Here is a 16,199-nt window from a genome sequence, read left to right on the forward strand (position 1 = left end):
TGATTTAAGGACAATTAAATATCTCTATTGGCTTTATGCAAGACACAAAGCAAAAGTAATAAATGAAACATTACAACAATGCTTTGAGTGAACAGCTTGCACGGCGCACTGGAACATATTTGTGATGTGGTTTGCTTGGCAAAAAAGAGAAAAAAAAACAAAAAAAACATTATCTAATAAAGCGATTCATTGGAGCGTGAAAATAGACTTCTTTCTCCCAGTGCGAGCAAATTTGACCATTAAATACACAATTCAAGCACCGACTTAAATCAATCATTGCTTTTTATTTAAACAGATATTTACATACATGTTAGGTATTGTACTGCGTGTGACAGTGGACCACTGAGGTCATTAAGATAATGATTCATTGCAAGTCAAAAGGTTTTCTTCATCTTTTTGGGAAAGAAAAAAGAAAAAAAAAAAAAGAATATCCAGCGCTCACACAATGACAGGTTTAGAGATCATTAGAGGAGACTCTTCCGATATGGTTCCTGCAGATTCACATGTCACTCAGCATTTTCTCGGGAATAATGCTGAATTTCATAGCCTTTCAAAAAGCAACTCTTGTTCTATGCAGTGTGTGCACTTACAGATGTGGATTTTGTCAATGCAGCAGAGCAGAGTTTCCAGAGGACTGTAAGTATATCTCATGAGTTTCAGTATGCCAGTTCAGTGAGTTCACATATCACTTAAAAATTAATCTGTCACTTTTCCGCATCTGAAGAAGAGAGCAGCGCAGCTGACATTGTACCGAGAGCTGCACGCTGGATATAGGGTACAGAATAGGAAACGTGCAAGATCACTTCTGCCCTGCACGACACCTGGCAAGTGACGATGCTGCAACGGAACATCCTCTCATCTCCCAATATGTAAGTGATACTAACCCCTTTACCTAAATAGATTTTCTGGCTGCCAACCTTTGGGGAAGCTGTAATGGTGGCCATATTAGAGATCCCAGAAATTGGTGTAAATAATCTGCCATTTGTTTTCCAACATGAGAGGAAAACTCAATTGTCTATATGAACGAGTGATTTCTTCTATTATTTGGAAACTGCTTTACCTTGGCTGACTTGGAGTTAGATATATCTTCTCTTTCTTGTATTGTAATTTCATTATTACTTTTTTTAGTTTCCCATTATGTGACCCTATACAGGAGGAATTATAAGTTCTGTTCGACCACTAAGGTAAGAATTATGACAATGATTAGCTTCATTCCTTTTCTCATTAGGACATTACGGTTAGTGCCTGACTATAGCACCCGCGGCGCTCAGGGCGGCATCGGCTGGATCTGCGGGAGGACGCTCACAGCTTTGCGTAGTCTTTTAGGATGAGTTCCAGTTTCTGGCTCAGCATGATGTTACCTTTCACTTTCAGCTGGCCAGCAAAGAATGCCTAAGTACAAAACAAAGAAGAAGCGTCAGACACACATCTTGTTCTGTTCTCTTTCTTTCCCTTTACATTTATTTTTCTGTAAGAACTCCACCTTGGAAAGCACAGCTTTTCCCAAAAGAGTTGAGATGAGTTATTCTAAAAAAAAACAAAAAAAAAAACATGTACGGCATCAAAAATGAACAACCTCAAATGTAATATAATCAGCAACACATTGAAATCTCCAGCTTTTCTTCCCAGAAGACATAAATGCACACTTAATTTTGCAGTCACATTCTGGCAAAAGGAAGAAAGCGCTAAATTAAATGCCTTGCAAAAAAAATCTGAAGTGCTACAGTTGACAGCACACATTGCAAGTGTTGGGATGGCGGTTTTCTTGAAAGGAGAGGTCTTCACAGTGGTAAATATAAAGCATCAGATTTTTTTGATGATGCTTAGAAGAATGCTGAGTATTCCAATCTATTATGATACTTATGCCTTAAAGGCAAAGCTAACTTTCATTGCTGAGTCAGTGGGATGAAGATAATGCCATCGCATTTTTATATCTTTATGCCCCGACTCTCTTGTACTTTTCTTTTATGTCTTGTACATTTAATTGGTATGGATCTGTGAACAGATTGCAAAGTCATGCAGCCGTGAATCCTCTACTGGGCTGAGTATTTTCTAGAATTATACATAAGTTTACAAATGAATTGTGACTGGAGTGGAAAAGCAGCAACAAGAGAGAGGATGACAGGCCCAATATAACCCAAGAGAAAGTTATTCTATCAGTATGACATGAGGTAAAGCAGCTAGGAACAAAAGACCCTTTATATGAAGTGCCCCATTCTCCTGACACATGGTCTAGGAAAGATCTAGGAAGCGTGGTCCAGTAAACTGGAAATAGGCCAAATAAAGATGTGTTCATATTTAGAGATGGGTGGACCCCTGGATGTTCGGGTCCGGCTGAACAGCTATTAACAGTTTGGGTACCAGAACAGTACCCGAACCCCATTCATTTGAATGGGGGGCCCGAACATCAGTGGTTTCCCGTGCGCTGTCACGCAGATAACAGTGTGTGAAACAGGGTCTCTGATCGGTGGTAAGAGAGTTACCGCCAGTCAGAGCACTGCGGGATCACCTTGTCAGCGTGATCCCGCAGTATAAAGCTTACCGCGGGTCAAAGGCATCGGCTGATGAGACTGCTACTCCCATCAGCTTACGCCTGCTATCACTGTTAGCATTGGAGTATTCATGGTGGTTGATGAATACTTCCATCAGAGGCGCCTGCGCTCGCAGCTAACAGTGACAGCAGGCGTAGCCTGATGGAAGTAGTAGTTTCATCAGTCGACGTCTGTGACCCGCAGTATGTTTTTACCGCGGGTCACAGTCACGGCTGTGGGCTCACGCTGACATCTGACAGCGCGACCCCACAGTGCTCTGACCGGCGATAACTATATTACCACTGATCAGAGCCCCTGTTTCTCGCGCTGTCACTCAGATGAAACAGCCGAACCCAAACAGCAACACTGACTTCCTGAGGAAGACCGTGTTCGGGGTCCATGCCCAAACACTAGGTGTTCGGTACGGACCCTGAACTTTACTGTTCGGGTTCGCCCATCTCTATTCATATTACATTACATACAGATGTGTCCATCCTAACGTTTCCTCAAATTAAACACAACGATTTCAAATAATGCAAATTCAGTACATTAATGCACCAAGCCATTCACATTACAAACACTAGGTGGCACAACCATATCCAGCGTAAAAAACTCCCGACAGAGTATCACAAAACCATATTTTGTTTTTTCCAAAGCTGGCAATCTTATGCCACACATATGGAGCCAATAAAAAGCTCAAGATACTTTCTCCAAAAGCGTTGGACACAAAATATGAAGTGTTACATAGTTTACTCACAGAATCTCTGCAAAAATTGTTTGCACCCTGCATAATCTCTAATGTGCATTATTAACGGGGGACTATATAAACCTGTGGCACATTGATGGGCTCAGTGTAATTAAATGGAACTTGTCACGTGAAAAAACACTATTAACATGCAGATATGGGGTTAATCTGCAAGTCAATAGCATTCTGAACCTGCCCGATACCCACGCTCTGAGCCCTGCTGCCGACAGGAAATTAACTATATTCCCCCCGGCAGTGTCAGAGTTTCAGTTATGGGGGTGGCACCAGCGTGGTTTCAGTCACAGCTCTGTGTATAGAGAGCGGTGTCTATAACTGCGCCCCTGGCATTGACAGCAGGACCTATTGCTGAGCGAGCTTTCAGTCAGTGCCGGGGGTGCGGTTACAGCCGTAGGCTCTAATACAGAGCGGTGACTGAAGCCATGCCAATGCCACTCCCGTGACTAAAACCCAAATGCTGCCGGGGTGATTAAAGTTAGACCTCCCCCTGCAGGGAGGAAATTAACTTTATTCCCCCCGGCAGTGTCCGAGTTTCAGTCATGGGGGTGGCACCAGCGTGGTTTCAGTCACAGCTCTGTGTATAGAGAGCGGTGTCTATAACTGCGCCCCTGGCATTGACAGCAGGACCTATTGCTGAGCGAGCTTTCAGTCAGTGCCGGAGGTGCGGTTACAGCCGTAGGCTCTAATACAGAGCGGTGACTGAAGCCATGCCGATGCCACTCCCGTGACTAAAACATAAATGCTGCCGGGAGGAATAAAGTTAGACCTCCCCCTGCAGGGAGGAAATTAAGTGTGGGAGCCGGGCAGGTTCAGAATGCTATTAACCTGCAGATTAACCCCATATCTGCAGCTTAATAGTGTGACAGATTATTTTTAAATGTGTGAATAGCGCTCCCTGCCTGCACATTAAAATATAACTGCTGGACAAGTAAGGTCAGGCTCACACAACCACATTTTTGGCCAGAGTGTGATCCGACAAAACATCGGATCGCACTCGGACCAATATTCATTCATGGGTGCAGCACACGTCAGTTTTTTTTCCTTGGACCACGCCAGTCACAAGAAAAAGTCACAGCATGTCCAAGTTTGATCTGATATTGTTTTCGCACTCAGCCATGCAATTCAATGGGTGTGCTAAAATCATCGGACTGCACTCAGATGACATGAGTTCAATCCGATTTCTGCGCACTAAGACAACAGAGAAGATGGAGAAATGTTATTCTCCATCTTCTCCTCACAGTGTACGCCAATTCTCTCATCCCCGGAGTTTGAGCAGAGTGTCATTTGATTAATCGGCCCAATTCTCTCGTATGAGAGAATAAATGGCTGTGTGCGCCTGGCCTAATAATTACCCATTACGTGAATACAGAGATGATAAAGGCACCACAATTATTTCCACAGAGACCAATCTGCAGCACAATTTACAGTTCTGGTGGGGGAGGGGAGGAGGTACACATTTCCTGCAGACATCCTCGAAGTTTAATATTTAAAGGTATATATTATTCATTTATGGAAAGTAGTCAATCCCAAATCCCCAAAGGAAATCTTTGTCAGTATATTATATTGTCAGGTCTGCAAAGATAATATATTATGCAAAACTACATAAAATATTGCGCTGTTTGTTTAAAGAGAACCTGTCAGAATGATTTTGTAATGTAAAGTAAAGACATGGCTGTAATACAGATTGATTTCTTCTCCAAAGGTATCAATGTAGTCTTTGTTGTTCTTCTTTAATCAACATTTGACATTTTTGGTAATTAGATTTTGGTGCACAGGGGCTGGACTGTGCACGATGTCTTCTCCTCCGTGTCTGTGAATGACAGGTTACTGGTGAGATTCACAAACCGGAGGCAGCGGAGGGGCTGGGGAATCACAGACAGGGAGGAGAAGACCCCGTGCACAGTCTGGCCCCTGTGCACCAAAATCTCATTAGCAGAAAACTTCAAATGGTGATTAAACAATAAAGCAGATTTCTTCACCGAAGGTATCAATGTAATCTGTATTACAGCACCATTATAGCCATATTTTTACAAAATCGTGCTGACAGGTTCTCTTTAATAGCGGATTAGAAAGAACTCAACTTTATGCTCAAGGAGAGACATATAAGCCATGCCATTATGTTTCTCAAAGCAGTCATGTCTATTATTGTCCTAGCAAATCGAGGCTCAACAAGCAACAAAATCCTACCCAGAATTCAGCACTGTGACTGTTGAACTCTCCAATCTTAATGCTTTAATATTATCATATTAGCATATGATATAAAGCTTAAAGTATGGGTTGGAGATGTTGTGAAGACAAGACTTGTCAAGAACATGTATTTAACAAAGGTTTTTACTGCAGCGGACTGTTTTGGCTTTTAGTTCCCCCAAAGTCGTCTTGCTATTCAGAAGTTGTACAATTTGAGAAACTTTTACATTATTATATTTAAGTCTTCTGTTACAGAGAAAGCATAAAAGCACTTAAGGGATGGATGCCAGAGGCATTCTGGCAGTGAACTAGACTGTTAGGATTTCACTATATAAGCTAGTCAGAATGGAGAATATCTAACATAGCTCATTTATACAAATGGAAAAAAATCAAAAAGTGAACATGTTGGCCAGATTGTGTTATCTGCATAGTGAGCATTAACATTAAAAACAAACATTATTTTGGACCTTAAAGAATAAGTCAGTCTTTTGACATTTCTACATTAGAAAAACATAGGCATCAATTCATCAAAGTGTTTATGACAGAAATGCTGAGACTCCCTTAACCCCTTCCCGACATTCGATGTAAACTGTACATCGTGATCGGGAAGGGGTTCCCGCAAATCGACGTATAGTTAAGTCATGGCGATCATGTGGGTACATAAGCTGAGCCCACATGATTGCCGTCAGAAGCCCAGCCAAAGTGCTCCAGTTGTCAAAGCCAGAGCCAATGCCTGCATCAATAGTGATCGCAGCATTTAGAAAACCACCCAATCGGTCCCCCGCTACGTAATCGCGGGCTGGGTCTGCCAGCTACAGTGGCCTGTTAGACCATGCTAGCAGCATGGTCTAAAAGGCGTTTTGTCAGTGTAACACAGACAGCTATAACGCATTGCAGTACTTGTGTATTGCAATGCATTAGAAATGATCAGAGAATGAAAAGTTGAAGTCCCATAGAGGAACTAAATAAAAAAACAGAATTTTTAAATAAAAATATATATAAAAAAAAACACAAAACCAAAAAAAAGAGAGAGTCCAAAAATACTATGCCAATAAATATGCATATATATGTGAAAACAAAATTAAATTAAAAAGTACACATTTGGTATCGCTGCATCCAGAGCAACCAGATCTATAACACTGCCACATCTCTTCCATGAATAATGTAAAAAAAATTTTAAAATGTAGCAAAACCAGTTTTTTTCATCATACAGCCGAACAAAATGTAGAATATTATGCGATCAAAAAGTCATATGTAAATATAAATTGTATCCTTGAAAATGTCATCCTGTCTTGGAAAAAAAAAACCCTCATTTGGTTCTGTCAGCAGAAAAATAAAAAAACTATAGCTGTCAGAATAAGCCCACGTAAAATTGATTTTACTTTTCTGTAACATTGTTTTTATTGTGTAAAAGCAGTAAAACATAAAAAAATGATATGATATAAATGTGGTATCACTGGTCCGAAGAAAAAATATGTCTCATCACTTTTACCACACGGTGAACGGAATAACGAAACGAAAAATTCCTAAACTGCTGTTCTTTTGCTAATTCTGTCTCCCAAAAATCGTAATAGAAAGTGATCAAAAAATGTGTGTTCGAAAATGGTACCAATAAAAACATCAACTCCTCCCGCAAAAAAACAAGTCCTCACATGACTCTGTCGGCAGAAAAATAGAAAAATTATAGCTCTCAAAATATGGTGATGCAAAAAAACTTTTGTTTTTGCAAAAAAGTGTTTTTTTTTTAGTGAGAGATAGTAAAACCTAAAAAAAACAAATATAAATCTGGTATTGCTGTAATCGTGGTGACCTGAAGAATAAAGCCGTCTTATCATTTATGCCAAGAGAGGAACGGTGTAAAAGAAAAAAAAAAAAAAAGAATAGAAAGAAATAAAACCAATTCTTGAACTGCTGTTGATTTGCTCATTCAGCCTTACACCGTCTTGCTCACAGCAATAAAGGACTCAATAATTGGCAATGGTGAGCGCTGCTTTTCTTCTCCCAGGCGAATAATTTTTTCTTTCTTGCTTTGCACCACAAGTCCATTTGTGCAATTTTTCATTATTTTTTTCCACCTTGCTATTATTCCTGTGAAGCACCTTAAGGGTTAACAAACCTCCTGAATGCAGTTTTGAATACCGGGAGGGGTGCCGTTTTCACAATGGGGTTACAGCTGCCGTCACAGCTCTTTTTTTGAATTTTCATTTTGTTTTTACATGTACCTTTATATTGTAAATCACTGGGCAATACTATATGCTGGCACTATAAGATTATCACCTGTTATCCACTGTGCATTGGTACATGTGCATTACTACAGTAAGCAAACCGCATCAACGCTGCTAAGTATTGTGCAGGAAGTTTTACCTTTTGTGGATTGAGTTTTCCCAGAACAAGATCCATAAAGTCTTGGTCTGACAAAGTAAATGAAGTATCAGCACGGCCACGAACGTTCCCACGGTAAACTTCTCCAGATCCGTTCTTTAAGTCAATAGCTTTAAAAACAAGCAAAAAAATGAGTCATTTCTAGTTATGTTGGAAGAGGATTTTATCATAACAATATCATATCACAACACTGGATGTAACAACAGCCATATAATTAAGATGCACAGTACAAGTTCAAGCCATCTTCAGGTATCTTCACACATACAAGTAAAAGTTAAAACATCCATTTTGAGCTTTTATCCCATCACTCAATGCAATGCTTGTATTATGAAACAGACAGGATATTAAGGGTCTAGATCAAGAAAATAATGCTTAGGAATCAGTCCTATGAATTGGTACAATAGACAGGATAGTTAGGTAATTATATTTTCCATTAATAATAAAAAAATAAAATAATCAACATGTTAATCGGATCACCTCATGGCACAGTTACATTAAGGAGGCCAAAATAAGAAATTCTGACATAAAGAACACTACAATCTAAAAGTGCATATATATGCTCCGTACAATGAAAAGAAACTGCATTTAATATAAATACATTTCATGTGAGCTCTTAGCCTGGAGCTAGATGATATGGGATGCCTTTGGGACACAATGTTGTTATAGGATATCAGAGCTGTAACTTAAAGCTCATGGGCCCCAATGCAAAAGCTCCAACGGGACCCCCTATTATTCCAAGATTTTAACAGGATTGGTCTTCTCATATAAGCATATAGGCCAAAAGGGACTTCTGTGGCCCCTTTGGCGCCAGCAAACTGGTGTGATTGCAACCCCTGCACCCATTATCGTTACGCCCCTGTAGGACATTGTACATTTGTGTAAAAAAATACTTCTTTCTGTATAATTTTCTATCAAGGACTTCTATATCACGATATTCTTATAAAAAATGTATCTATTTATTCTTGGATTGTCCATTAAAAAGAATAATTGCAGAAGGTACATAAAATAGTTAAATAGTTAGAGTAATTGTCCATTTGTCCATAATTAGCTTAATAGTTGAGATTCACCCATTTTTTCCTGGGATCCTGGATGGTAGATTGCGTCTGTCTGTGTCCAGATGACACCATGTGTCCGGGTAAAGAATGTGTTTCCTTGGGCCTACATCAGCAGCTGGTTTACACACAGAGCCTCGTCCTGTGTCCTGTGGAATGGCAAGAGACCCCCCTGTCTCTAACATGGGCTTTTATAGCCCGGTTATTCTGCATATGGTAATGAACTAAAAATATACACACAAATAGCACATGTCATCTAGAAACGATGGCTGATGCAATCTGTATGGTACAGAATTCAGAATAAAGAATAAAATGAACATCCATAATTAATATTTAACAATTTGCTGGTACACACGGTGGTGTCCCAATTTTGTGGCAGTGTAACAATCCATATCCAGGCAGCAGCCATCACAGTGTAGTCTTGGCCTAAATGTTAAGTGAGCTCCATTAATTAAAGGGCCTCATGTCCTTACCCACACAAAGTCTTCACTCATTGGTTTTACAGAACACACTGCATACTTTATAATGATTCACTAAAAGCAGCATCTGTTAAAACTAGGAATAATGGGTTAAATTCAATAGAAACCGCACTTCTCTAGGGCCATCTTTAGTATTGCAGAGTGGTGCTATTTCTTACCGCTGTGTGTTCCCCTATTGCCATGTGGCTAGTAGAGGGGCAGAGCACACACTACACTAAATTTCTGTTGCAATTTATCACTCGGTGATAGGCCAGTATGGGTTCATTTACCCCAATATATCTGCTTAACATAGACTATATGCTAATGATAAAGGAAAAAAATAGACATACTAGGCAGAGTAATTACTGTGTTACCATAGTACTTGCACAGGAATGCATTGTGGCATGTTAATACGTGTACCATGTGCAGAAGAGGTATGTTTCCATAAAGGTAGATGACCTATCCAATGTATTAAGTGAGCAGAGCAGCGGTCTCCGTAGAGTAGAAATATGCAGCACTACAGCGCTTTCCTTACATTGCCATTCTATATTCGGTCTCGTGCAGCCATGTGCATGTTAGTGTACAAAAAACCATATTGTAACACCACGTTTTTCTAGTCGATTATATGCAATACTGATGGTAACCAAAAGTTGACAACCCCTTCAAGGATATAACTGAAGAGCAGGGATGTCAAACTCAAACACACAGAGGGCCAAAATTAAAAACTTGGACAAAGTCGCGGGCCGACCAGTATACAGCATAATGGGCCCCACATAGTCCTCCATACAGTACAATGGGCCCCACATAGTCCTCCATACAGTACAATGGGCCCCACATAGTCCTCCATACAGTACAATGGGCCCCACATAGTCCTCCATACAGTATAATGGGCCCCACATAGTCCTCCATACAGTATAATGGGCCCCACATAGTCCTCTATACAGTATAATGGGCCCCACATAGTCCTCCATACAGTACAATGGGCCCCACATAGTCCTCCATACAGTACAATGGGCCCCACATAGTCCTCCATACAGTATACAGTATAATATAGTCCTCCATACAGTATAATGGGCCCCACATAGTCCTCTATACAGTATAATGGGCCCCACATAGTCCTCTATACAGTATAATGGGCCCCACATAGTCCTCCATACAGTACAATGGGCCCCACATAGTCCTCCATACAGTACAATGGGCCCCACATAGTCCTCCATACAGTACAATGGGCCCCACATAGTCCTCTATACAGTATAATGGGCCCAACATAGTCCTCCATACACTACAATGGGCCCCACATAGTCCTCCATACAGTACAAGGGGCCCCACATAGTCCTCCATACAGTATAATGGGCCCAACATAGTCCTCCATACAGTATAATGGACCCCACATAGTCCTCCATACAGTATAATGGGCCCCACATAGTCCTCCATACACTACAATGGGCCCCACATAGTCCTCCATACAGTACAAGGGGCCCCACATAGTCCTCCATACAGTATTATGGGCACCACATAGTCCTTCATAGATAATAATGGCCCTCACATAGTCCTCCATACAGAATAATGGCCTCACAAAGTCTTTTATACAGTATAATGGCCATTATTACCCTCCCTAGAAGTGGTCAACAAACAAAGATCACTAAAAGAGCAAGGCATATAATAGTATCCTTTGTGAACTAGTGGACTAAGGTACCCTCTAAGCAACTAAAGGCCTCTCTCACATTAGCTAATGTTCATGTTCATGACTCAACCATCAGTAGGACACTGAACAATGGTGTGAGTAGCAGAAATGCTCTCCAAAAATAACATTGCTGCCTTCTGCACTTTGCTTAAGATCTTCTGGACCAGCCAAAAGGCTACAGTAACAATGTTTTGTGAACGGATGAGACCACAATAGAACTCTTTGGTTTCAATGAGAATAAATTTTATTTGGAAAAAAAAAAATAGTGCATTACAGAATAATAAACTCATATCGTCTGCGAAACACTGTGATGTAGCAGGGCCAGGACAAGGTATTTTGGTGCTCTAGGCACATGAGGCCAATGGCACCCCCCACCCCCAAACAAAGGAATGAGTCAGAGACGAAGGTAACAGGACACCTAACACATCCCCCCTTCCCTCTCCAGATGTGTCTGGTAACAAATTCTGTTGACCACTTCCACTAAAAATTGTTACTTTTCACCCAAAAATACCAACAGACATAAAAAAAAAAAAAGTTGTGTACTTTAGGGGTGAGGCTTAACAGGGAGTGAAATTTCACAGCTAGATATAGGAATTACTCATTAATTGCAGACCGTTTACACCAGGGATGGAAACTCAAACACACAGAGGGCCAAAATGAAAAACTTGGACAAAGTCTCGGGCCAACCAGTGTACAGTATAATGGGCCTCACAAAGTCTTCCATACAGAATAATGGGTACCACATAGTCCTCCATACAGTATTATGGGCAACACCTAGTCCTCGATACAGAATAATGGCCCCACATAGTCCTCCATACAGAATAATGGCCCCACACAGGGGGTGGTGGTTCTGGTGTCGCGAGCCAAATAAAACCACCCTGTGGGTCAGATTTTGCCCACGGGCTAGGGTTTGACATGTGTGCTGTAGAGTCAATCAAAACTCTTTCAGATGAAAGGTAACAAGAAAGAACTGAACTAGTGAAGCAAAAAAAATGTACTAGCCAAGCGACACTTACCATCTGTATGGATTGTGCCCAATATCGAAATTACCTCTAGTAATGGAGCACCACATTCTAAGGAAAACCCTCCATCTTTATAAGGTTTTAACATCCACACTAATCACTTGTAGTTACATAGGCTGTAGTATGTAGAAACGGGGGAAGTGGCACTGGCTAATGAGATCAACATTTAAGAACTAAGTTGGTAAAAAAGAGAAAAAAGAAAAGACAGCTCAGATCTCAGGTTCAAGTTTTCATAAAATTAAGGTTAATGAATTGGTAAAGAATGAGAATGTAACAGCGCTGCACAAGCCTTTTACTTTTCTCTACTTGTAAGTGCATAAAAAAAACTTTGTAAAAACCTAACAGGTTTTTAAATGCTTGTTAAAGAATCTATGGCTTCATCCTTTGCTGCCGTAAACTCCGCAATGCCTTCTCGTGCCATATTTCCTCTGTCATATGTTCTGCCAGAAAGATTTAACTAGGAGCCATACAACCGATGTGTGCCACATAAAAAAGCCCTGGCTTGTCACAGCTTCTCTCCATCTCCTTTATAACATATTGCCTCCACATAATAGGAAACATACACTGAAGCACGGGAACATTTCATTCTCTCTTCTATGCTCTGCAAATACTGGATTAATTGTTAAAACAGAAAAAAAGAAAACAACTATTCTTACAATGTTCATTTTAAAGTACAGAAAAAAATAGAGGATGTTAAGAGGTAAAACAGAAATGCGGAGAATGTGTCAGATAAATTCTATCCATTAAGGATGTTGGTGAAAATACAGCGATAACATACAATATTGTTAACTTATATTGTGCTTTACCTGCCTACAAGATAGAAGCCATCAGTGAGCGGATTCCATTATTTTAATGGATCTATTGAGAATCTTATGTGTAAGGCCCATGACAAGCGTACTGTACATTGTTAGATAGAGCATTGGCTACGCTGCTCTTTCTAGCAGATTCTCCTTCTCTAGGTGCATACTTAAACCCCATCTATACAGGTAATGTGCAAGATGAGTCAAGGTGAGTGTATATCCAATATGTATACAGTAGCTGTCTATACAAGCTGACTATTTTCCGGTTGGACTATGTTCACATTGCTGTTCAGAGCCTCAGTCTGCAGTTCCATCCCTTCTGATCACATCATGCTGTGCCCCCAAAATTGGAAACTTTTATGCAATTTGACCATATACTTTTCATCGTCAAAATGTTTTTTTTTTCTATTTATATGCCCAAATAAAAGTCAGTCATATTGAGAAGTAATGGAAAATATAAAACAAATAAACCAAAAATGACATTGAGACCAATAACAAGAGGAAACCGCTCATCATTGTGCGCATTGAGTTGAAGTTGGTCCTTTTTCAATCAAAGCAAAACTCAGTAAACTTATTCCATTGTGCAGAATATATTCCAGATCAATTCGGTCAGCTCTAACTCATACCAGGCATAAAGATTTAAAGAACCACCCCAGCATTTTTCTTTTTATTTCACCACTGAAATGGTATAAAGTAAGACCCCTGGAAATATACTTACCAACCACTGTCTTAGGCCACGGCCCCACTATCAGTATTTAGTCAGTATTTTTTTTCAGGAGTGGGAGCCAAAGGAGGGATACTGGGATACATCTAGAATATAGGATCCAGTTTTGGGCTCCACATTTTAAAAAGGATATTCAGAAGTTAAGAGTCAGTTCAAAGGTGGGCAACTAGATTATTACAAGGGATGGAAGGCCTCTCATATTATGAGAGGTTGGAAAAGTTGGGCTTGTTTAGCTTAAAAAAAGAAACCTAGGAGGAGATCTCATTTACATGTATAAATATATGTGGGGTCAGTACAAAGGACTAGCACATGACTTATTCCTTCCAAGGACCATACTAAGGACCAGGGGGCACTCATTATAGGTGGAAGAAAGGCGATTCCGGCAGCTAAATAGGAAAGGGTTCTTTACAGTTAGAGCAGTCAGACTGTGGAATGCCCTAACACAAGAGGTAGTAATGGCAGACACTAGAACAGCTTTCAAAAAAGTGCTGGATGATTTCCTCAGTACACCTAATATTGTGGATAATTTAGTGACAATAAATGTATAATTAGTGAAGAAAAGTTGAACTTGATGGACCTAGGTCTTTTTTCAACCTATGTAAGATTAGTGACACAATTCCAGCGGTAAAATAAAAACTAGAACGCTAAAGTGGTGCTTTAAGCCCTTCACGGCATATTTATACGTCATATGTCGCATCCCTGACTTTGATGCAGGCTCCGAATCTGAGCCTGCATCTTTTCCCACACATGACAGCGGATTCAATCAGCTGTCGAGTGCCTTTAACAGCCGCAGGTGGAGCTGTGCTCAGCCCGTGGTTGTTAAGCAGTTAAATCCCGCTGTCAATCACTGACAGTGGCATTTAACATACGTTCATAGGAGATCATGATTTCTGCTATACATAGCAGTGCTGAAGCCCTGCAATCTATAGCACAGGTGATCAAATGATCGCATCTTCAAGTCTCCTAAGGGGACTATTAAATAAAGTAAAAAGTGGAATAAAAAAGTTTTTAAAAATATGAAAAAGATAAAACCCACAAAAATTCAAATGACCCTGCTATGCCCCATTGAAAATAAAAATTAACCATGTAGATAGCACATGGTAGGTGACTGTCTACTGCAGAGATTTTCTCATGGAGCCCAGGAGCTTTGTAAAGGATAATATTTTACAGCACAACAAATCCTAAACTACAGCACAGTTTCCTCAAATCTTTGGTTCTCATGCATGAGAGTACATCTTAGGCTATGTTCAGAACAAGCTTTTGGCACTCAACAGTAGCTATGTAAGGACTTACGACTTTAAGAAATGGGATTCAGGTGAATCCTCTTAATAAACTGCAATCATCATATTATATTGCACTGTGTACTTACAATTGCTCATTTTGCCTTTCTACCCAACAAATTATTCTTTTCTCGGCTTTATGTAAAAATAGGAAGTCTTGTCACGGCATTTATCATTACCCGCTTAAACTCCTGACCCAGCTGCTTTGCTCCTCCTCCCTGTCATTAACTTTTGCAGTGACTCATGACTCATACAACTCATACAGGGAAAAATTATTGTTTCTACATAGAGCTTAGAAAGATTTTTTAATCACGTGATGTCATAGACCTAATGGCTAATGGAAAAGAGAAGAATTAGCTGTGTAGAAAGGCAAAATGAACAACTAAGTACACAGTGGCATATAATCATGACTGCAATATATTAAGAGGATAAAAACCTTGATGGGAGGGCTTTTTTAATGAAGCAGACGGAGTCGCTTTGTGCTCGGTTTGACCTCATTTTCAGGCGGGCATAAAAACTAGGTCAACTGCTTTTTTTGTGCCCCCTTAAAAAAGGCATACACTGCCGAAAATTAGATCAAAACAGCACGAAGTGACTGCATCAATAAAGTCAATGGCCGTCATTGATTCGCCAGAATCCCATTTTCACAGTTTTAGACGGAAGCCGTGGTGGAGCCACTGACGTGTGGCCAAAACATGATATAAGCCCGATCTAAAGAATTTCAGAAGTAAGAAATGGTGAAATATCAAGGATTTACTATTTTTTATTTTATTGCTATTTCTTTATAAGGAAGATTAACATCAGGAGACTATGAGAAATTGCTAGTGAAAGGACATCTTCACATTAAAAAGCTAAGAAAAATGTTCAGATATCATCGCTTTGTATAATGTTGCTTAGTTTTGCTTTTCTTAGTTCCCCTAGGTCATCACGACCGACCAGCTAATTATCATATCCAATGTTATGGCAGAGTGATTTAGAATGCTTTTAACTTCAGGAACAGGCCAACTATTAAAACATTTCCTCTTCTAAACCTTTTAGGCCTCAAGACATTTTTCCTGCACCTTTCAATTTCTCGGCATTATTATTTCATTTACATCCAGGGCTGCGATATATACAAATAAACTGCTGAAACGTAAAGCTTCACAGCAATCAAGTGATGGAAAGTAGAAAGCAGCGATCTGAGAGGGCAAAGGAAATATATTGTGCCAAGCAGTTTAAGGCAAGGAAACGCAGCTCCATCTCAGATTTATGGTCTCGGAATAATAACGGACATTATGTGTGTACTGTATATAAACCCGTCTTCTGCCGTCATTTCT

General features: G+C 40.1%; 1 protein-coding gene across 2 annotated transcripts in view; it reads right to left on the reverse strand.

Annotated features, from left to right (window-relative positions):
• Positions 1–264: 264 nt before the first annotated feature.
• Positions 265–16,199, reverse strand: part of HSD17B4 (hydroxysteroid 17-beta dehydrogenase 4) — a 370,026-nt gene continuing 354,091 nt past the window's right edge. For both annotated transcript variants that reach the window (XM_073676923.1, XM_073676920.1), the window contains exons 23-24: positions 7,846–7,973; positions 265–1,392 (exon numbers count right to left, since the gene is read on the reverse strand). In XM_073676923.1, coding sequence (XP_073533024.1) covers positions 1,303–1,392; positions 7,846–7,973 — 218 coding nt within the window. In that variant the 3' untranslated portion in view covers positions 265–1,302. The remainder of the gene's footprint in view (positions 1,393–7,845; positions 7,974–16,199) is intronic.

The sequence above is a fragment of the Phyllobates terribilis genome, unplaced genomic scaffold (assembly GCF_046119375.1).
Source record: "Phyllobates terribilis strain yellow unplaced genomic scaffold, ASM4611937v1 Scaffold_1__5_contigs__length_1240528914, whole genome shotgun sequence".
Classification (NCBI taxonomy): Eukaryota; Metazoa; Chordata; class Amphibia; order Anura; family Dendrobatidae; genus Phyllobates; species Phyllobates terribilis.